Raw genomic sequence first — 22214 nt, 5'->3', positions numbered from 1 at the left:
GGGTTGGCCCTAATCCTATTTAATAAAACGTTTTCTAAAAGTACGGACGGATTTTCTCATATGATTATATGAAAATATGTGTTTGTACCATTTGAAAAATGTTTAATAATTATATTAGTAGTAATGATAATAATAATAAATTACGAATTCCACCCGACAAAACATTAAAGAGCTTACGTCATCGGATGCGACACTTTCCATAGTTGCAGCTGGTGAGTACCACCCTGAATCTGTCAAATAAAAATGTAGTAAAAAACACAAAAGACCGAAAGTGTACGTTTGTAAATCTGCTGTATGAGTTAATGTTAGCGAGACTGTGGCACAGCATGTGCTTGTAGAGATTTAGACACGTTTTTAACCTTATTTGGTGGAAAAAATACACGGGAAGCTCGCTAAAGTAACCTCTTAAAAGTCACTCTGGTTCAACTGTAGCTGTCCTTCATACCTTTAATAACAATGTACTAAAATTGTTTATTATTATTATTTTATACTTCTCGGCGTGACAGTATCTCTGTCTTCTTTCTGTTGTCTCCCACTTTAGAACCATGCCTACATATAAGAGCAGTGTCCGTTGTACGACCAAAAAAATCAAAATACCGACGTCTTGAATGCAATCCCGACAAGCTTCTTCATTTTCACATTGATAGTGCTCATTCAGCTCTTTAAATAGTGTTCGAGTAGCATTGCGGAGCAGGCGAGGATGTGTTGACAGAAATGCGTAGGGCGTAACAGAAAAAAATGCTTTGTGATGGAAGAAAACATATATACAATACTGATCAATATTGATTTTGAGTGCGGATAATTCGCATCCGTAGTGCCATCGTTGTTATATTTCTCTTTGATTGCCTTCATATATCTTTAAAAAAAAACTTCTGTATAATAGTTTATATTAGTTAATGGTAGGATTCTATCATACAGTTCATTACATTTCTGGGTTTCCCACAGTGTATTATAAGCCTGAGAGGCCATCATTCTTTATTTGTGCCCCCACCAGGCTAAGCATTGTTTATTTAAGTCTTTGTAAAATGTTTGCATTTTTTATGACTTTATAGTTATTGTTCGAGTATTAATCTTCCAATCTTTCAATAACACATTGTAATTTCAAATTTCCCGTCAACTTCAAACATTTTTTAACTCAAAAACATGACCGGCTACAGGAAGACTGACTGTTGTAACACTCAACCACTGGGCTTATGTTTTCTGGGGGATACAATGCAAGCACAATGCATGCTAATATTTATTTACCACATACCAGAAAAACAGTTACCTTCTGTTTATTCAGTCATGGTTGTATTTTCTATATTTGTTTTAGGTTCAATGTCAAGAAGAGGTATGTGTAGCATCTCTTAAACAATGAGCTATACAGCAAGATCTAAGAAAATATGTGTTTGTCCTGAATATTATTTTTGCAAATGCTCTGTTTTTTTATCGTTTCACGATAAGAGAGAACAAATATCTCGGAGGAAGCAAAGGTCTTCCTCCAGAAGGCATATGAAGAAGGGATGACCAGGGTGGGATCTCCACTGGTTGGAGCAGCAGCAGAGGCCACTGGCTTGCCACCGTTTGTGATTGATGTATGTACACCAATGTTATCATTGCAGTTCCATTTCAGAACTCAGATGCAATTTCATATAAAAATCTAATAAAGCTTCCTGTTTTGTAACAAGACTCTTATGTCTTTTAGAACTGGATTGGAAATTACAGAAGACAAAACCGAGTTTCTTCTCAACCAAAAAAAAAGAAAAAGTTATACACGAAGGACCTGTCTGGTTACAACCTGTTCTGCAGGGATCTGTTAAAGAACAAGGGTGAGAGAGGATTTACTGTAGCTGTTATGTTGACAAGCATTGTTTTGTGTATAACTAGCCTGATCATTGCAATTCTCACTTACAGCACAGCTTTTGCTTTCTCCCCTTGACTCGGATTATCTCCCTGTTAGTTTGCGATCAAAAAAAGAAACCAGACTGGAACCAGCAGTTTTAGTGCTCTCAATATTTTTTCTTTTATCTTCAGTTTTACACACTTCAGTTCAGTTTACAGCATAGCATGTCAGACAAAACAAGAAGGGGGAGAATCTCCCTCTCTTCTTCATGGCGTTTGGTAACAAACTGTTAGTAGCATTACCGCCACTTACTGGTATGGAGTGGTTCGTGATTAATCTCCCTCTCATCTGAACCACCTGGCTTTTAAGGGATTGGCTTCCACCAGGACTAATTAGAGGGGTGGAGACACTCACATTTTCAGAAAGAAAGAACAAACATTTGTACTAAACAATCCCTAAAGAAAATGTCTACACAGTTACAATTAACTCAAGCAAAACTAGAAACAAAAACAATCTGGATCCAATCAAAATAAAAATACATCTCTCCTCCCTCTCAGAATATGGATTTTCCCAATGAGGCTGATTGGAAACACCAGGTCCTTGTCAGCACTGCTCATGAGTGTACTTCCATGGCAACACATGACCAGGTGACCTCAAAGAGATGAGAAGATGATTAAAACAAGTAAATAAATCAAATTACTTCCCCAAACAATACATTTACCCAAATAAATTAGAATATATAAAGTATACAAAAAACAGCACCTGTTAGGGAGGGGGTAAATCCCTCACACTCCCGCAGACTTTTTTATTGTGCCAATCAGTGAACAGAAGGAGAAGTTGTTAAGACTGCCAATTTTCTGTGCTGTTTTAGAATTGCAGTCAGCCTGTAGTTTTAGCAGTGGCAGCAAAGTAAGTAAAGGAAACCATTCAGTCTTTGCTGGCCTTCCAAATATGGAATTAACCTGGACAACCGCCTCGATGAGCTCAGGTCTTCCGTCTTTGCAGTGACAGAATTTTTTTTTTTTGCAGCGAATGCAATTTCAAGTAGAATTTTTGGCATTGAACTGGCACATGACATACGTCACCGGCAAACATTAGCGATTGGGTAAAATGTAACGCCTCTACAGACTCCACGTTTCCAGGAAGCAATAGTGTCTCAATAGCCATAGCCCAGACCCTCTGGATGAGGCAATGTGTAGTACAACGGGTCATTTTTTTTACCAGGCTCTTCATAAACTTTATTTTTGAAAAAAGAATCTTGCCTTTGTTATTTTGTTGTTGTGTAATACTTGCATTGTTCTGTTCGATTTACTTTCTAGAACAGTGGTGTCCAAAGTTGATTCTCAAGGGCCGGAACCTTCATGTTGTAGTTCTCTCTGCGATTTAACACACCGTGATTCAATCATGGCTCATTAGAAGGCCAAAGAAGAAAATTGACATGTTGAGGAGGTTGTTACAACCACCAGGCAGAGAAGTAAAACAAGCGGTCCTCGAGGACCCACTTTGGGCACCCCTGTAATTGGCTCTGCTCTGCTCACAGGAGCCTTTGACTGTTATTTTTATAAGCCATCCTTACAAAACAAATCTGACTTGTATTGTGTAGTTTATGTCGTCAAATTACATTTGTGAGATCTTGAGTACTTGATGAAAATTTTCCTATTTGCCATGTAATGTTAGAGAGTTTCCTTAACTTTCTAAAAATCTACACAAATTGAGCCGGGGTGAGCCATAAGAGATCTGTACAAACTTAATGGATTGCTTGCCGTCTTTTTTTTTTTTTTTCCTGTTAGGAAGCCTGAAAGATATTACACCGAAATGGTCCACTCTAGAGGAAGTGCAGAAGAGAAAATATGCTGAGGAGGCAGCGGCTCTGAAAGTTCAACGTACTTCAGACTACCTTAGCCCAGAGATGCGAAGCCTGAAAGTGAAAAAGCACCTCAAGCAGATCAAAATAGAGGTTTTTCATATATGATAAGAATGACTCCAAGCCATTTAACTGTGTATTGGAAATAGTGTTAGGAGTTAACCCTGTAATCATTGGGTTTCCAGTTTGAATGCCTGCTACGTCTGTCTTAGTCGACATACTTTGCCTGCTAGTGGTTCCAGTGCATGACAGCCTCACTTCTGTCAGACTGCCTGAAAACAGCAGTGGCTTTAACCCTATTGGGTGGTGAGTTACTGCCCACCATCATCAGTGCGTTAATGACTTAATGTAGTGTAAAGTTATTTCAGGTCCTCTAGCTGAATGAAGCACTATACAGTGCTCTACATGCCATTTACTATTTATCTGTGATAAGATGCTTGCGCATGACATATTTCATCTGTGCTTGCAGTTTAACCCCACTTAATTGTTTCACATCATAAAAAATGATTAATCATATAAGGTAATAGTAGTAAAAAGAAAATACATTTCATATAATGATTTAATTTGTTAACAAAAACAAATCTGGTGACACAATCATTTTCACAGTTAAAAATTGAGATAGTATTGCTAAGATTTGGGATTAGTTTGCTGCCTCAGGACCTTGTTTATTTGTTTTCCTAATTAAGCCCTGTCACAGTATGGATATGCTGTGGAACAATGATCCATTGCACAGCACCAAGGCCATATCCAGATATAAAAAAAATATAAAAATTTGATTGTCTTACTCAAAGTTTAAAACTTGTTTCCATGTTTTTCATAATTTAGTATTGCCTTAAACATTCATATCACAAAAGTCCTTCAATGTGGGTCAGAGTGAGCAAACGTTCCACAGCGGTGATGTCGAATACTCTTCTTCATTTATCAGAAACTCTCAATGTTGTTGCTGCTAAAGGTGACACAATGACGGGTTAAATTACCATTTTCATACAGGTCATGTTTCTTTTGGATAGCTACTTTCCCTGAATGAATAAAAGTTTCGTTTTGGTAATTCTTTTTGTGTTTACTTACTTTCACTCAAAATAAATTTTTCTTTTTGTTGTGAAACATTTAAGTGGGAGAAAAAGTCATAGAAGAAATCTGTAAGGGTCACATCATTTTTAGGCAAAGCATGGTGTTCTAATCGAAAATAAAAATTCAAAGACTACCTTGAATGTATTAATGTCATCTACCTTTTGTTATGTGTAATAGAAATACGGAATGTTGTACTATGTTTTATTTCTGACTGACTTAAAATAATGTAACTTTTCGACCTCAATAACTTTATTCCTATCACTTGTAATGTTATGTATTTCTGCCGTTTTCAATGACTCTTCTTTTAAACATCGTTGAAGGTTGCCAGTCTTGAGAAGCTTGGTGTGGAGACTGGTGTGATGATGTTTGACCATCAAAAGCCTGTCTTGGACGTTCTTGAAGTGAGCAGCAAAGGTGCTTCTTCGTTTTTCGACCGTACAGACGTACTGGACGCCTTTGCTCTGCATTTTAAAGGTTTTCACAAACTGACAGGGATACCTCAAAATTAAGTAACAGCACAACAGACTTAATATTTACATTATCTTTTTTCTCTTGTTTGCACTGTGTTTTAAGGAAACTCTTCATCTACTTCTGCTGTCAAAGTACCCGTAGATACCATGGTGAAGAAAGTGCAGGAGTTATTCAACAGAAAATACAGTAGGAATACATTATCATCCTATAGTAATTTTCTAGTCATGGTCAATCTATTCTATTCCTAATTTAACTTCATTGCAGTAATAAAGTACGTAGCTGCGTATATATGTACATAATGGTCTGTAACACCTTGTCAATTAACCAGGGGCCTCATGTATGATTGTGCACATGCACCAAAACGTTGTTTGCCATATTGTATGCACAAGTTGGCATACAAAAATTTGCTTTGCGTTTTTGTAAGCTTTACACTAAGAACTGATCAGCAGCTTTGCTATCTTTCTCAATAATTGTGATTTATAAAGGCGAGGTGCACAGGTATCTGCATGCGCACGGCTGTATATTTTAGAATTTTTTGGTGCATTGCACTTTTCTAAATTTGTCTGTACACCAAGTTTTATTGTGAAAACTGCACAATGTTTTATACAAGAGACCCCGAGTGATAGTAAATTTGGAGCTCTGTATTACCAATCCACTTTTTAATCCTCAGCTTGACTGCAAATATGTACAAACTTTAAAAAAAAATTTCTTGTCATTTTTAGATGAAGCGGGTGGCAGAGGCAGGCTCCCGTACATTTCTATTCAAAATCACAGCATGATTATCAACGCTTCTGGACTACCCGGTGGCATCACACTGAAAAAGCCATGCCACTACGGACGGAAACAATTGGAAGACATTTTAAAGAATGCAGAGCAAATTTCCTTTCAAATTAGTAAGTGTTTGAGCATAAATGTTGATAGATTATATTTAAATGGAAGTCATCCTGTAAAAAATGTACTTTGTAATCATGCAGTGGGGTGGTCTGTTGTTGAGAGATCATGTTTATGATGATGTCTGGACAGGACACATGCAATGTCATAAATGATATGCAGATTGATGTTTTTTTCCTCAGCTCTGTGATGACATATTTAGGATAAGAGAGTCTGTTTAGAAAAAAAAATAGTTTGATAACTGCATAAGATAATACTACAAACCGGATTCCAAAAAAGTTGGGACACTAAACAAATTGTGAATAAAAACTGAATGCAATGATGTGGAGGTGCCAACATCTTATATTTTATTCACAATACAACACAAATCACAGATCAAAAGTTTAAACTGAGAGGATGTATCATTTTAAGGGAAAAATGTTGTTTCAAACTTTCATGGCGTCAATAAATCCCAAAAAAGTTGGAAGAAGGCCATTTTTACCACTGTATGGCATCTCCCCTTCTTACAACACTCAGACGTCTAGGGACAGAGGAGACCAGTTTCTCAGGTTTAGAAATAGGAATGCTCTCCATTCATGGAGAGCATGTCTAATACAGGCCTCCAATTGTTCAATCGTCTTGGGCCTTCTTTGTCACACCTTCCTCTTTATGATGCGCCAAATGTTCTCTATAGGTGAAAGATCTGGACTGCAGGCTGGACATTTCAGTACCCGGATCCTTCTACATAGCCATGATGTTGTTATTGCTGCAGAATGTGGTCTGGCATTATTTTGTGGAAAAATGCAGGGTCTTCCCTGAAAGAGATGACGTCTAGAGCTGCCCAGGCCACAAGCACTCATGCAACCCCAGACCATCGGTGATGCAGGCTGCTGAATGGAGCGTTGATGACATGGCGTCCCAGTGCGCCATAAAGAACTTCAAATCATGACTCATCTGAACACAGAACAGTCGTCCATTTTGCCTCACTCCATTTTAAATGACTCCTGGCCCAGTGCAAACGGCTGAGCTTTGCACTGGAGCTTGCTTAGAAATGGCTTCCTCTTTGAGTTTCAGCTGGCAGCAGCGGATGGCATGGTGGATTGTGTTCACTGACGATGCTTTCTGGGAGTATTCCTGAGCTCATGCTGTTATTTCCTTGACAGTGGCCTTCCTGTTTGAGGTGCAGTGACGTTTAAGGGCCCGGAGATCACGAGCATCCAGTAGAGTTGTGCGGGCTTGACCCTTACGCACAGCGATTGTTCCAGATTCTCTGAATCTTTTGATGATGTTATGCATGGTTGATGATGATAACGTAAAAGTCTTTGCTATTTTACGCTGGGTAGCACCTTTCTGGTATTGCTGCACTATCTTTCTGCACAACAATGGTGGAATTGGTGATCCTCTTACCACCTTGGCTTCAGAGAGACACTGAAACTCTGGGCAGCTCTTTTTATACCCAATCATGTTGTCAATTGACCTAATTAGTGTTAATTGGTCTTCCAGCTGTTTGTTATATGCTCAATTTCCTTTTTCCAGCCATTTATTGCTACTTGTCCCAACTTTTTTGGGACTGGTAGACACTGTGAAATTTTGAATCAACATATTTTTCCTTTAAAATGTTACATTTACTCAGATTAAACTTTTGATCTGTTATCTATGTACTATTACGAATAAAAAATTAACATTTGCCATCTCCACATCACTGCATTCAGTTTTTATTCACAATTTGTTTAGTGTCCCAACTTTTTTGGAATCCGGTTTGTACTTCCAGAGCTCTTTTTTCGTACGAGGCCAAAGTTGGCATTCATAGCCACAATTTCAGTGCCATCAGTCTGAAAAATAAACTGCAACAATAATGTTAGTAAAGGTATGAAGGACAGCTACCATTGAACCTGAGTGACTTCTAAGAGGCTATTTTTGTGAGTTTCCCGTGTATTTTTTCCACCAATTAGGGTTAAAAATGCGTCTAAATCTCTACAAGCACATGCTGTGGCACAGTCTCGCTAACATTCACTCATACAACAAACATTAGCAGATTTATAAACGTACACTTTCGGTCTTTTGTGTTTTTACTACCATTTTTTTTTGACAGATTCAGGGTGGTACTCACCAGCTGCAACTATGGAAAGTGTTGCATCCGATGAGGTAAGCGTCTTCTTCTCTAATGTTTTGTCGGGTGCGATCCGTAATTTATTATTATTACTACTAATACAAATATTAAACATTTTCATATGGAACAAACAGATTTTAATATAATCATATGAAAACATATATATATATATATATAATCGTATTTTCCGCACTATAAGGCGCACCGGATTATAAGGTGCACCTTCAATGAATGGCCCATTTTAAAACTTTTTCATATATAAGCCGCATTATGAGGCACATAGAATAGACGCTACAATAGAGGCTGGAATTACATTATGCATCCACTAGATGGAGCTGCACTAAAGTGAATGTCAGCAAAACAGTTCGACTGGTCGGCGAGGAGAGCCTTCCGCGACTAGGCCGGGCGTGGCCAGACGATGGTCACCCTTCTCCCTTCGCGCACAGCATGTTCGTGGAGAACGTGGTGCTAAATGACCTGCAGACGACCTGATTCTAGACGGTCAGTAGGTAGATAAGTCAGTCAAACTTTATTAACAAACCAGCGTTCTCACAACTGTCCCAGCACCGCGCGCTTCTTCTTCTACAGGCGAAAATGAAGTCGGCAGCTGCTTACCGTAGTTGCTAGACCTTATTGGTCCATATATAAGGTGCACCGGATTATAAGGCTCACTGTCGGCTTTTGAGGAAATTGAAGGTTTTTAGGTGCACCTTATAGTGCGGAAAATATATATATACAACTATATACACTCCTGATCAAAATCTTAAGACCAGTTAAAAAACTGCAAGAACTTGCATTTTGCACTATTGGATCTTAAGAAGGCTCTAAGTAGAGCTTCACAATGTTAAAAGAAGAAATCAGCGTAAGAGGCAAAAACCTTTGAGCGGGAAATCAATTGAAAACTGCATTTACACTCAAGCATGAGTTTTTCAGCTGATCAAAAGTTTAAGACCATAGATCAAAAAAACCTGAAAACCCCGAAATCAGAAATCAAAGTGTCAAAACAAAGGACTCGGTAATGAGTAGCTCCACCATTCTTGTTGATGACTTCAAACAATTGTTTAGGCATGCTAGATGCCAGTGTTTCCAGGAGGCTAGTGGGAACATTGCTCCAAGTGTTGAAGATGGCTTCACGAAAGGCATCCACTGTCTGGAACTGATGTCCATTTTTGTAAACTTCCCTTGCCATCCATCCCCAAATGTTCTCAATTGGGTTTAGATCCGGGGAACATGCAGGATGGTCCAAAAGAGTGATGTTATTCTCTTGGAAGAACTCCTTTGTCAGGCGGGCATTGTGAACTGCAGCATTGTCCTGTTGAAAACCCAATCATTACCACTCAGATGAGGGCCCTCAGTTATGAGGGATGCCCGCTGCAACATCTCCACACAGCCAGCTGCTGTTTGATGCCCCTGCACAACCTGAAGCTCCATTGTTCCTCTGAAGGAAAATGCACCCCAAATCATGATGACGCCCCCACCACTGCCATGTAGAAAACATCTCAGGTGGGATCTCCTTGTCATGCCAGTAACGTTGGAAGCCATCAGGACCATCAACGTAAAATTTGTTCTCATCAGAGAAGACAACTTTCTTCCACTTTTCAATATCCCATGTTTGGTGTACCCTTGCAAAGTCCAAACGGGCAATTTTGTGGCGTTGAAGAAGACATGGCCTTTGAAGACGTTTTTTGTTTCTGAAGCCCTTCTCTTGCAGATGCCGTCTGATGGTTGTTGTGCTGCGGTCAGCACCAGTAATGTCCTTAATTTGGGTAGAGGATCATCCCGTGTTTTGACGGACAGCCAATCGGATCCTGCGGGTCAGAGCTGGTGAAATTTATTTGGGTCTACCACTTGACTTTTTTGTTCCATAACCCTCAGGATCATTTAAAAAATGCAAAATGGCTGTGACTGCATCCAACCTCAGCAGCGATGGCATGTTGTGAGAGGCCTTGCTTATGCAGCTGAACAATCCTACCACGTTCAAAGTCAGTGAGCTTTTTTTGCTTTTGCCATCAGGAGGTCTTGACAGTGTAAAGACTTGACAGAAAATGAGATGGAATCCAGACTTTTGCACAGGTTTTGGCTTTTAAAGACTATGGTCTTAAACTTTTGATCAGCTGAAAAAAATCATGTTTGAGTGTAAAGGCAGTTTTCAGAAAATTCCCTGCTCAAAAGTTATCTCTTGCACTGATTGTTTTTCTATAACATTGTGAAGCTCTAGTGCAAAATGCAAATTCTTGCAATTTTTTGACTGGTCTTAAGATTTTGATCAGGAGCGTGTATATATATATAACATATTGTTATTTATATATATATATAAAAACAATAACAGATATATAAATAAAAGATATTTGCAATCATTATGTCATGATGTATCAGTTAGGCTGATTTTATGTTAAAAAAAAGCAGAAATTTATGACTATCGCAAGCGGAAGATTGAGAGAACAGGTCTTGTCTAAAGATCAAATAAAATTAACGAAGTCTTACTGTTAATTAAGTCCTTATTGTTACATTTTGGCATTTATTTTGAGTAAATGATTAAAAAAATCCTAAAAAAATAGAAGGTAAATTGTAAATGTAGGTTTACAACAAGCTAACAACAACAAAAAAAACACCCTCCGGTTTTAGATTTTAGTCAGGTGTTTTTAAATACCAAATTAAAGTCATATGACACATACATTTGGCTTTTTTTTGTACATTCTTGATATCCTACTCAAACTAGCACATAAATTGTACATAAAGTTTTTTTTAAAAAGGGTAAAAAAAAAAAAAAGATTCCATCAGCAACAATCTGCTGTGATCACTGATACGAATGGTTGATAACAACCTTCTGAGCCTGCTAGAAGACACAGTAGTGACCAACTGAGACCATTCAACGGGGCTGATTACCACTGATAATGGCCATTCTATGGGATGATAACATCCAAAGTGGGTGGCCACAAAGTATAAATCAAGATTTTTACTTTTGTGTTGAATGTGTGTTTTGTAATGTATCTACTGGTGATGACAAAAAGAATGAACTTTTCTGCAAAATTCACCAACTACACAATTCTTAGCAAGAATAAAATAAGTGGTATTTCAAAAGAGCAGAAGAAATCTAAGAAATCTTTTTTGAACAATAAGAATTTTTGTTGCTAATTTGTTGCTAAGGGATGATCGCGTTTTCTGGTAACCAAGTTCCACAAAGTAAACATCTGATTTTCACTTTTGCTAAATTTACCAACTGTAAATTTCTTGTGTCTAAGCAGATAAGCAGTATTTTGAAAGGGCTTATGTTATATAAACAATATAACTTATTAATTTGGTGTTAAGAGATAAACAGATTTTTTTCTGGTAACAAACTTCCACAAAGTATAAATCGAGATTTTTACATTTGTGTTGAATGTGTGTTTTGTAATGTATCTACTGGTGATGACAAAAACAATGAACTTTTCTGCAAAATTCACCAACGGCACAATTCTTGTTAGTGTAAAATAAGTGGTATTTCAAAAGAGCAGAAGAAATCTAAGAAATCTTTTTTGAACAATAAGAATTTTTGTTGCTAATTTGTTGCTAAGGGATGATCGCGTTTTCTGGTAACCAAGTTCCACAAAGTAAACATCTGATTTTCACTTTTGCTAAATTTACCAACTGTAAATTTCTTGTGTCTAAGCAGATAAGCAGTATTTTGAAAGGGCTTATGTTATATAAACAATATAACTTATTATTAATCTGGCGTTAAAAGATAAGCGGATTTTTTTTCTGGTAACGAACTGCCACGAAGTATAAATTGAGATTTTTATGTGTTGAATGTGTTTTATAATAAATTTACCACTAATGATAAAAAAACATATATAATTAACTTTTCTGCAAAATTCACTAACTGGACAATTCTTGCAAGTGTAAGATAAGTAGTATTTCAAAACAGCAGAAGAAATCTTATGTTTTTTGAGCAATAACAATATTTGTTGTTAGTCTGTTGCTAAGAGATGAGAGCGTTTTCTGGTAACCAAGTGCCACGAAGTAAACAATTTTTATTTTTGCAAAAGTAAAAATCAGAAAGCAGTGCGCAAACATTATCACAAACATTGCTAATGTAACTACTGCCCACATTAACAGTGGCATTTTTCCTAAAGTAAGATTTTTAGCTGTTTTGTTTATTTATTAACCATGTTTAGCACACTGGATGGAGGAAGTCAATGTAAAACAACATGCTAGTTAGAGCCCACATGCTACTGTCTGCATTTAGGCTAACATTACCATTTTGGCTGAATGGAGTAACATACTGAATGGAATAAATCCATGTTACTCAACATGTTTGTGACTCTCCACATGCTATTGAGTACATTGTAGCTTACTTTAGCATTGATGCTAATTTTTAACATCAGAACGCTGGGTTCCAACAGGCGGGCTCACTTTGGCAGGCCCTGTTTAAATTTATTCGTAAATATTGTAGTTATAACGAACTGTTCTTGATATTGCCTAATGTTTTGTGATAAGTATAGGCTACAGAACAAAGACAAAAATATTTACAGAAAAAGATATTTTAGCAGTATCATTGCAAAGGCAGAAATTAGAATAAAAACACTATTTACTCCTAAGAATTGGCTTTAGCTCTTTTGAGTTAAAGGAATTCTGTTAAAAAACAAAAACACCCACTTTAAAAGCAGCCTCAAAATGTTCCTTTCTGTGAGTACCCTATGTATCATCTGACATTGTTCAGACAGGTTCAGATCTGATATCACTTGCCTTGTTACATTTCCTGTTCCCAAGTTATGAGTCAGCTTTCTAAGTTTTAAAATGTTATCAGAAAGGTAGAAAGTTTGCAAATTATTTGCCTTGCACTTTACAGTTATGCAGCACTTTGTGTTGATCTGTAGTAATCATCTTTTTTGTAAAATATCTTGGAATTTGTGGCTGCAGCATTGCATATGCTAGAAATAGTTATGTGATGTGAGCACTTCTGCAGATCATGGTGCTTGTTAGAGAGCCCTCAATATTGCATGTTTATGTTATGTTCCTCAGTTACTCAACGTATACTGTTACAGAAACTCACAGTTTCAGTGTTGGGGTCACATTGTATTTGGGAAATGTTGTGCTCATAAGCAATTATGCTAATCATACCGCAAGGAAAAATATATAAACTACACACTCATATAATTAAGAAAAACATAATGTAGTTTACTGCAAGGTCAAACCTACTTGGAGATACTCAGACAAAGTGTGTGTGTGTATATATATATATATATATATATATTTATAAAAATTCCCTTCTCACCTTTCCGCAGGTGGACTCTTTCATCCTCTGAGCTCGGGTCCTCTACCAGAAGCCTGGGAGCCGCAGTATCTTGACTGTCCCTAGAACTGCACATTTCTGGACTGAGATGTCTGATGCTGTTCCTGGAATCTATTTTAGCCACTGCTCCAGTTTGAGGGTGGCTGCCCCGATAACCACAGGCACTACTGTGGCTGTGGTGTGGTCATCGTGTGGTGCCTGCGCTCCTCAGCCCTGTAGACGCAGGGTGAATCCTAGCAACCTGCGGCCTCTTCGCCGGGAGTACCAGACGCCAGCTGATGGTGTAAACCCGTCGATTTCTGCCAGGATCGGTTTGATAAATGCCAAGTCGCTGGCAAATAAAACTTTTGTCATTAGGAATTTTTTCTCCTCTCAAGGATTGGATGTTTTATTTATAACAGAGTTATGGACCTTTTTTTTTTCAAAATCCCTTTCTCTCTCTTACCGTTTATTCAATGTCACATGCTGTTTTTATTTATGTAAAGCACCTTGAAATGCCTTGCTGCTGAAATGTGCTATACAAATAAGATTTGATTGATTGATTTGATAAGTGGTTTGGGTGACTCCAGCATTTTTGACACTTGTACCGCGGAACTGCAGCTTTTTAATGCTCCAAGGATGTCAGGGTCCGGTGGAGGTATAGTGAATGTTTTAAAAGTTATTTTACTTGTAAACAGTTGCCTCTGGCCTCGTTTAGTAGCTTTGAGATCAGCCTATTTGAACTCGGCAGCTCTCACACTGTTTCTGTGTGAGGCAGTCTATTGGCCACTAAAGTACAACAAAAACTTTATAAATGACTTTTCTGATTTCTTGGTTGATATCATGCCAAGGTATGACCGAGTTCTTATTGTTGGTGATTTTAATATTCATGCCTGTTGTCCTACTTCACCTATGGCTCAGTCATTTCTTAATGTTATCGATTCTTTTAATTTTGTGCAGTCTGTGACTGGTGCTACCCATGAGCATGGTCACAGTCTTGATCTCGTTTTATCTTATGGTCTAACAGTTTTTAATTCAGTGATTGGTGACTCATTATTTTCAGACCATATGCCTGTTTTATTTGACATAACGCTGTCCTGTGCTAAAGCTAAAGCACGCGCTGCAGTTTGGTTCTGTCGATTTCTTAACCCTTCTACTGCTGGTCAGTTTTCTTCTGTTTTAATCAATTTATTGGTGTATAAAGTACGGTGGCCGACAGGTGCAAATGCGCAGCAACAGAGAAAAGATGCGAACAAAAAAAGACACGTGCACAAATGAAATGCAGCAAACAAAAAAGACACAAATGAAATGCAGCTAACAAAAAGAGACGCAAACAAAAAAGAATACACCCACAAATGAAATGAAGCAAACAAAAAAGAGAGACCCAAACAAAACAAATACACCCACAGATGAAATGCAGCAAACAAAAAAGAGAGACCCAAACAAAAACAAATACACCCACAGATGAAATGCAGCAAACAAAAAAGAGAGACGCAAACAAAAAACGTGTTGAAAACGGAAGTGCTCCAGACCACTAGGGGGAGTCGAAGAAAATAGTATTCATTTCTATGGGACCAGACGCAAGATTCAGAGAAAGAAATTTGAAAGACATTAAAGGTGCGTATTACTATATTTATTTTCAAATACGCCGTCTTTTATATTATAGAATAACAGTATAGTTGATGGGTAGCGTGATACAGACTTTGTGTCAGTCATAGCATTCTGGGCTCGGTGTGGTAGATACTTGCCCGAATTAGCAATTATGCTAATCATACTGCAAGAAAAAAAATATAAAGTACACATTCATATAATTAAATATCTTTTTTGAGAATGACTCATTTCAGCGTTTAACAGAATAGTTGATAGGTAATGTTAGCGTGATAGATAGATAGATAGATAGATAGATAGATAGTGAATTCGATTTATCACCTATCTGTCACAAGAGGGATAGAGATGTTTGTAACTTTTTCTTTTTTTTTGGTGTTTGTACATATCTGGTTTCAACTATACCTATGTGCATACCATTTACCTTTTTAGGTGGCCATATTTTGCTGTTTCTGTGGGCAAAATATAGGAACAATTCAACTTTTTTTTGGAAAGTTACTAAGTTAAATTTTTTATTTGTGAAAAGCTTGAGCTTTGCATATAATTAATGGCAAGTTATTTAATTATAGTAATATCAAGTATATCTCCGCTTATAAGGTTGAACTGAACTGGAGATTAATGGTTACAATAGCACACACACACACAAAAACTTTAGTATTTTTGTATGTTTTCGTGATTTCCACTATTGTCTGGCAAACTATAAATAGGATTCAGCATGCTTAAGTGTTAGTTGATCCTAGCTCGGCCTCTAGGTTCTGCGTTGTGGCCCTGTCTGCAGATTTGTGACACTTAAAGATTGTAATTGCGTTTAGTTGGGCAACTTTACAGACACGTTCATTCATGGCTGTTTTCTCGATTTTGCAAAAGTCAAGGTCGCTCTCACAACAAATATATTACCTTGACATTACCAAAGGCACAGCAAGATGGATCATCCGGGAATAGATGTACCTGCAAGTCCTGACCAAAACTACTTGGATGTCAGACAAATTAAAGGGCATATTATATGTCTCTGCTTATTTCCAAGTCCAAATAAGAACTTCAGGTTCAAAATCAAGCCCAAAAACTTAAACCCGTGACTCATGAAATTTGAAAGCAATTTCAGAAAAAAACAAGCCCAAAGCCGCTTATAATCGGACTTTGGGGACAGATGATCAAAATAGTTCCTGTTTTCCCAGCAACAACATGCGCATCTTCCTCCTCCCCGTATTGTTTGTTTCTGTCGCCGCTGATAACTGTCACATGTAAACGGCGGTACGCTCCCCAAGACGTACATAGGGATTAAATTAAATTACAAAAGAAAATAGCAATGCACAGTGATTTGGATAAGTAACTTTAATATGACTACTGGATTTGAATTAGCAACGCGTTTGATTACTCGTTACTAAAAAAAAGTGGTCCCACGTCGGCCAGTACTCACGAAGTACTTTTGGTTTAACAAGTCACACTTTATTTTAGCAGCACAGTATATTCAGATTTCTTTATCCATCCATCCATTTTCTTATACCCTTGTCCCAGAGCACCCGGACAGAACCCACCATGCACAGGGAGAACATGCAAACTCCTTACAGAAAGACTCGACCAGGAATTGAAACCAAGACCTTCTTGCTGCAAGGCAACAATGCTACCAACTGCGCAGCAGATTTCTGTATATCTTTTAGAAGTTATTTGAAGACAGTAAGTCTTATATTACTATGAACCACACAATTTTGTTGGTTGATATTAACCAAAGGAAAATGGTTACTATCATTTCAACAACCAGTGAAAAGAAATATATTATAAATGTGTACTATAAATAATAATACATTTTCTTTTGCAAGGCTATATTTTGCAATTAAGAAAATGTACGCTTGTACATCATTCTTTACAAATGGGAGGTAGGTTTTGTAAAGAGGAAAATCATTTTGCTTCCTTACAGTACAATTAAAATATACTACATCATAGCTTGAATTAATCTTGTACAGAATTCTGGATATAGGAGGAAATTTTGCCATTTTAACTATAAGACTATAGCAAAATTGATCTTCAAACTATTTGGAATGCAGATCAAAAGCACTTACAGCTGTTTGCAAAGTCCTCAACAGGGCAAATGTAAAGCGTAAGTCTTTGGTAAGGCTTTCCAATTGCCTCCTTGTACTTTTGCACTATGAAAGGAATGTCTGTTCCTGGGATGTTCTTAACCTCCCTTGCATCAGGATACAACAAGACATGAGCACAATCTCTCAGGTCTATATTGAAATCCTTTTGCTTCTTTACAGCAGCAGCAAGCACTTGTTCCGATGCCCATCAGGGTGAATCTCAACTGGAAGTGACTTCCCTCTCACTGTCTTAAGGGAATCTCCCTGCATCCTCATAAGCCCAACATTAATCTAGGGAGAAAAAAAAATTATCAAATTAAATTCATTGATGAAATATGTAATTTCCAGTTTGTGTTTGCACTATATTAAAGGCATCTCTTCAGTTTATTCCCTTCTGTGTTTTGTTCTGATGCTTCTTGGTAAAAAAAATTCTTTCTTTCCCTCTCTTTATAGCTCTAAAGTTCATAAACACTCTGCACCTGAATTTCGTAATAAAAAAAAACACGATTGGCACTTTAGTTATAATTTAAATGCATTAATTATTAATTGCAGGTACGATTAATACTGCAATGATCGTACCTGCATCTGCAGATGGTTTAAAGTGCTAACACTTAAGCATGCTGAAAAAAATAACCCATGCTTCGGTTTACCTGTGCTGGTGCTTGGTTGAACATCGGGAGTTGCAGTGGTAGTGTCCCTCTCATCTTGGGCTTTGTTTGCATGATCTTGGACAAATTTAATGTTTCTGCCACATTGACAACAAAAGTCTGCAGAATGTATGGCGGCAGTTCCACAAAATGGACAGTATATCTGAAAAAAAATTTGTTTTTTAACTCTCCAAGGGTAGAATACGTGAGGAAATAAATACATTAAATGTGGAGACACTGCCTACTAAAACGCTGAAATGAGTCATTCTCAAAAAAGACATTTAATTATATGACTGTGTAACTTATATTTTATTTCTTGCGGTATGATTAGCGTAATTGCTTTGCTAATTCGGGCAAGCATCTACGAGACCAAGCCCAGAACGCTATGACTGACACAAAGTCTATCACTCTACCCATCAACTATTCTGTTATTCTATAAAATTATAAAAGACGGCGTATTTGAAAATAAATATAGTAATACGCACCTTTACTTTCTTTCAAATTTCTTTCTCTGAATCTTGCGTCTGGTCCCATAGAAAGGAATACTAAGGAATACTATTTTTTTCGACTCCCCCTAGTGGTCTGGAGCACTTCCGTTTTCAATACTTTTGTTTGCGTCTCTCTTTTTGTTTGCTGCTTTTCATCTGTGGGTGTATTCGTTTTGTTTGTGTCTCTCTTTTTGTTTGCTGCATTTCATTTGTAGGTGTATTCTTTTTTGTTTGTGTCTCATTTTTGTTTGCTGCATTTCATTTGGGGTGTATTCTTTTTCTGTCCACCACTTTTGGGGTGGACAGTGGCTCTCACATTCACTAGTCCTCTGCCTTTTTCCTTGCGGCTCGTGTACAGTCTCAGGGTGCTGGATTTTCGGTGGTACCCTCCATGCATGGTTAGTAGTTTCCAAGTCTTAACATCCGTGGTGTTTATCTCCTCCTTTGGCCAGCTAATTATTTGTGTATTTATTTATTTTTATTTCGAACAGACAGAAAAGACAATCAAGAAAGAAAAAAGAAATGAAATAGAATGAAACAAACTAAAGAAATAAAAGGTAAAACAAATTATTAGGCCCAAGTGACATGCAAATTTTATATTTTCTGTTTGAAAAGGAGCAGGTAGAAGATGTATCTTATAATGTCCTGCCCCTTTCATCCTTATCAATTTATAATCAATTGACTATCAAAACATCAAAATGATCTGGGTGTTCTCTTTGACAGTTCTTTGTCTTTGGACAATCATTGCAAACTGTTAGTTCACAATTATTTTTATCATTTAAGGAATATTTCAAAGCTGCAAACTATTTTATCACAGAATGATTGTCCATGCTTTTATTTCTTATTTAGACTATTGTAACGGCCTTTTAGTGGGGATAAGTAAATCTTCTATGGCTCGCCTGCAGGCTGTGCAAAATGCTGCAGCCAGGTTTTTACCTAAAACCCACAGAGCAGCTCACATAACTCCTGTTCTGGCCTCACCGCATTGACTTCCTGTATATTTTAGGACTCATTTTAAAATGTTGGTCTTGACTTTTAAGGCTCTTCATGGTGAGGCTCCCAAATATATACTGGATCTTTTAACCCTTGTGCATGCGAGGACTGAGGCAAACGTAGAGGACTGTGGAAAATGATACAAGTTTTACGTGTGTGGAGTCGGTTGGACCCCATTTCTGGACACAAGGGTTAAAGCGGACAGCCAAGCCTCTCTGTCCGCCTAGGACTTTGAGATCTTCTAATCAGATGCTGATGACGGTACCTTGAACTTATTTTAAAACCTGTGGTGATAGAGCATTTCAGGTACCGGCCCTGAAGCTGTGGAATGCTCTCCCTCTAGCATTGCGCTGCTCTGATTCCACTTTGACTATGTCATTTATATACAAATTGAATAATTTGGGTCCCAACACTGATCCTTGCGGAACCCCACAAGTTATGTTTAGTAAATCTGATTTCTGATTATCTAATTTTACAAATTGTTTCCTTTGTCCAATGTAGCTTCTAATCCAGTTTAATGCCACCCCTCTAATTCCATACCTTTCCAGTTTTTTTAGTAAGATGTCATGATTGATGATATAGGAGGTTTTTTTGAGATCCAGAAAATACTCCAATTGCAAATTTCCTTTTATCCATACTGTATTCCTGCAGGGTATCTGATTACTGCTAAAGCATAGCTCCTTTCCTTGCGACCTCATCGAGGTTGCCATTTGCTTGTGGTATTCCCAGGTACTTGTAACTGTCCTCTATGTTTGCTATTGTTCCTTCTGGGAGTGAGACCCCTTCTGTGTGGATGACCTTCCCTCTCTTTGTAACCATCTGACCACACTTCTCTAGTCTGAATGACATCCCTGACAGCAATGTCAGTGCTGTAGATCCTGGTGGTGTGGATCAGTGAGTCGATGTCTCGCTCGCTCTTGGCGTACAGCTTGATGTCATCCATGTAGAGGAGGTGACTTATGGTGGCCCCAGTCTCAGTCTGTTTGGAAGCAGCTCTTGTTGATGATTTGGCTGAGGGGTTCAGATGCAGAACAGTAGTGGATACTTGTGCAAGTTGTTTGCAGTATATATATATATATATATATATATATATATATATATATATAAACAAAACAAAAAACTGCAACTGCAAACCACTTGCACAAGTGTCCATCAAATGTGGCACACCTTGATCAAAAACTCTGGAAAGAATCATAATTTTTTCCACGAGACGCTCTGTCCCCACTGCTGTTCTGCATAGGTCTGAGACCCCTCAGCCAAATCATCAACAAGAGCCACCCCGTCCTTCCAAACAGACTCCAGGACCTGTCATGGATGGTGGCTCCTGGGATCCTCCCAGTCAGAGCCGTCATGCACTCCCGCGAAAATGTCACCGACGTCAATCTGCCCCCGACCCGGAGTCGGTGAGGCACCTGCTGTGGGAGTGCAGCGCTGCTGTGGACCTGCGGGTAATTCCCATACTTGCCAGCAAGGGAGGTCCTCAACCCTTACTCCCTTACAGGCCTTAATATGTTTAATTTTTCTTCTGTGTGTTTGAATAAAGAAATAAAAATGTATTTCTTAAACGGATCAGTCAGTTAATAAATTATATTTATAAGGGGGCTTTCATACTAAAAGCAACTCTAAGAGCTGTACGAACAATTAGCCCTCAGGTTTCTCTGACAAACTGCTCCACAAACAGGAGCCATAATACTGAAAGAATAATAAATGACAAAAACTATATGATCACGTAAAAGGTTATAATAAGATTCATAAATATAAATGTATATGTATAGAAAACAACAAGGAAAATTTCAAAACAAACCCTAATCGATTTCTATTTGCTTTTTCTATCTCCCTCTGTCTGAGCCTCATGTGGTGCATCTGACTTCTGACCTCAACTCCTCAAACCTGTCCTCCCATGGACCAGATGATGTCCCTCTTACAAAACCAGCCGATGAAAATGATCGAGAAGATCTGGAGGATCAAGAAGACAAAAAAGACCTCCATCACCTCCAGGGCTCAACTGTCAGTCTCCTGTTGGGCATTTGGACTGTGAGACTGAGCTTTAACAACCTCTGCTGGTCTGCTGTCCAGTATCAGCATAGAGGAAGAAAAGCTAAACATGCTTTGGAGCTGTGAGAGAAGAAGACTCTGAACTGTTGACGCTTGTTTCATCTGTGGACAACATGGACATTTCCTGTGGGGCGATCTGGACAACCCAAAGATCCAACGACAAAACCAGTTGGACTGACAGGAAGCCAGAGGAGAGAGATGGAGAGGATTTGGCTGCAGCAACGGCGAGACCGAGTGGGGGAGAGGGACGAGAAGGAAGGAACAACCTGAATCCACATCAACCACTGTGAAGGACGACCTGTCTGTAATGTCCATCTAGATCACGACTTTAAATCTGAAACAGCAACAGAGTGAGCAGCAAAACTTCACTCTACCAAGTATCAAGTAGGCTACTTCCACTTTTGACACCAAAGAGGACAATGTCCAGAGCAACAGTGAGTTTAGATGTTTCTGAAAGGCAGTCCACTCAAAGAGCTATTGCTGGTCCACTGGCGTGACCGAAGCGCAGAGTGAAGATTTACACTTTTCTGACAGGAGGTAACAAATCCTTCTGAGCAGACAGGCGATCAGTGTTCCTGCTTCTACGCTTTACCTGCTTTCCAGATGGAAGATCTACGCTTTCTTGTTGGGTTTTGAACGGAAACTTATTTATACCTTCACTGCACTAATGTAATTTTTTTGTGGGGTTTCCTAGAAAACACATGAAATTGGGTAGCTTAATTCTGATCATTCTTAGTTGTTTGACTCCTAAGGATGTTTAAGAGTTTAGAAATTAATTCTAGACATAAGAGAAGTCAATTTAAAATTAACTTTAATGTGTGTAAAAGACTCATGTGTTGTCTCTGCCTGGCAGAGCTTTCCATCCAAAATTGCTTCATGATTGATTGTCCCA

At 38.1% G+C, this 22214-nt stretch overlaps 1 protein-coding gene across 2 annotated transcripts; it reads left to right on the top strand.

Annotated features, from left to right (window-relative positions):
* Positions 1-13919, top strand: LOC103473439 (uncharacterized). Of its 2 annotated transcripts, XM_008423695.3 has the most exons (10): positions 1-212; positions 1313-1330; positions 1444-1574; positions 1685-1808; positions 3613-3779; positions 5078-5231; positions 5331-5414; positions 5951-6121; positions 8191-8243; positions 13473-13919. In XM_008423695.3, the coding sequence occupies exons 2-10, from the start codon at positions 1318-1320 to the stop codon at positions 13491-13493; spliced, it is 918 nt and encodes a 305-aa protein (XP_008421917.2). In that variant the 5' UTR covers positions 1-212; positions 1313-1317; the 3' UTR covers positions 13494-13919. The 2 variants fall into 2 exon arrangements, with proteins under 2 accessions (XP_008421917.2, XP_008421914.2); XM_008423692.3 differs by lacking the exon at positions 1-212 and having other exon boundaries at positions 219-1330.
* Positions 13920-22214: the final 8295 nt, after the last annotated feature.

This window comes from Poecilia reticulata, chromosome 12 (assembly GCF_904066995.2).
Source record: "Poecilia reticulata chromosome 12, P_reticulata-male-v2, whole genome shotgun sequence".
NCBI classification, from domain to species: domain Eukaryota; kingdom Metazoa; phylum Chordata; class Actinopteri; order Cyprinodontiformes; family Poeciliidae; genus Poecilia; species Poecilia reticulata.
Note: the sequence above shows the minus strand (reverse complement) of the source record. Positions and strands in the feature narration are given on the sequence as shown.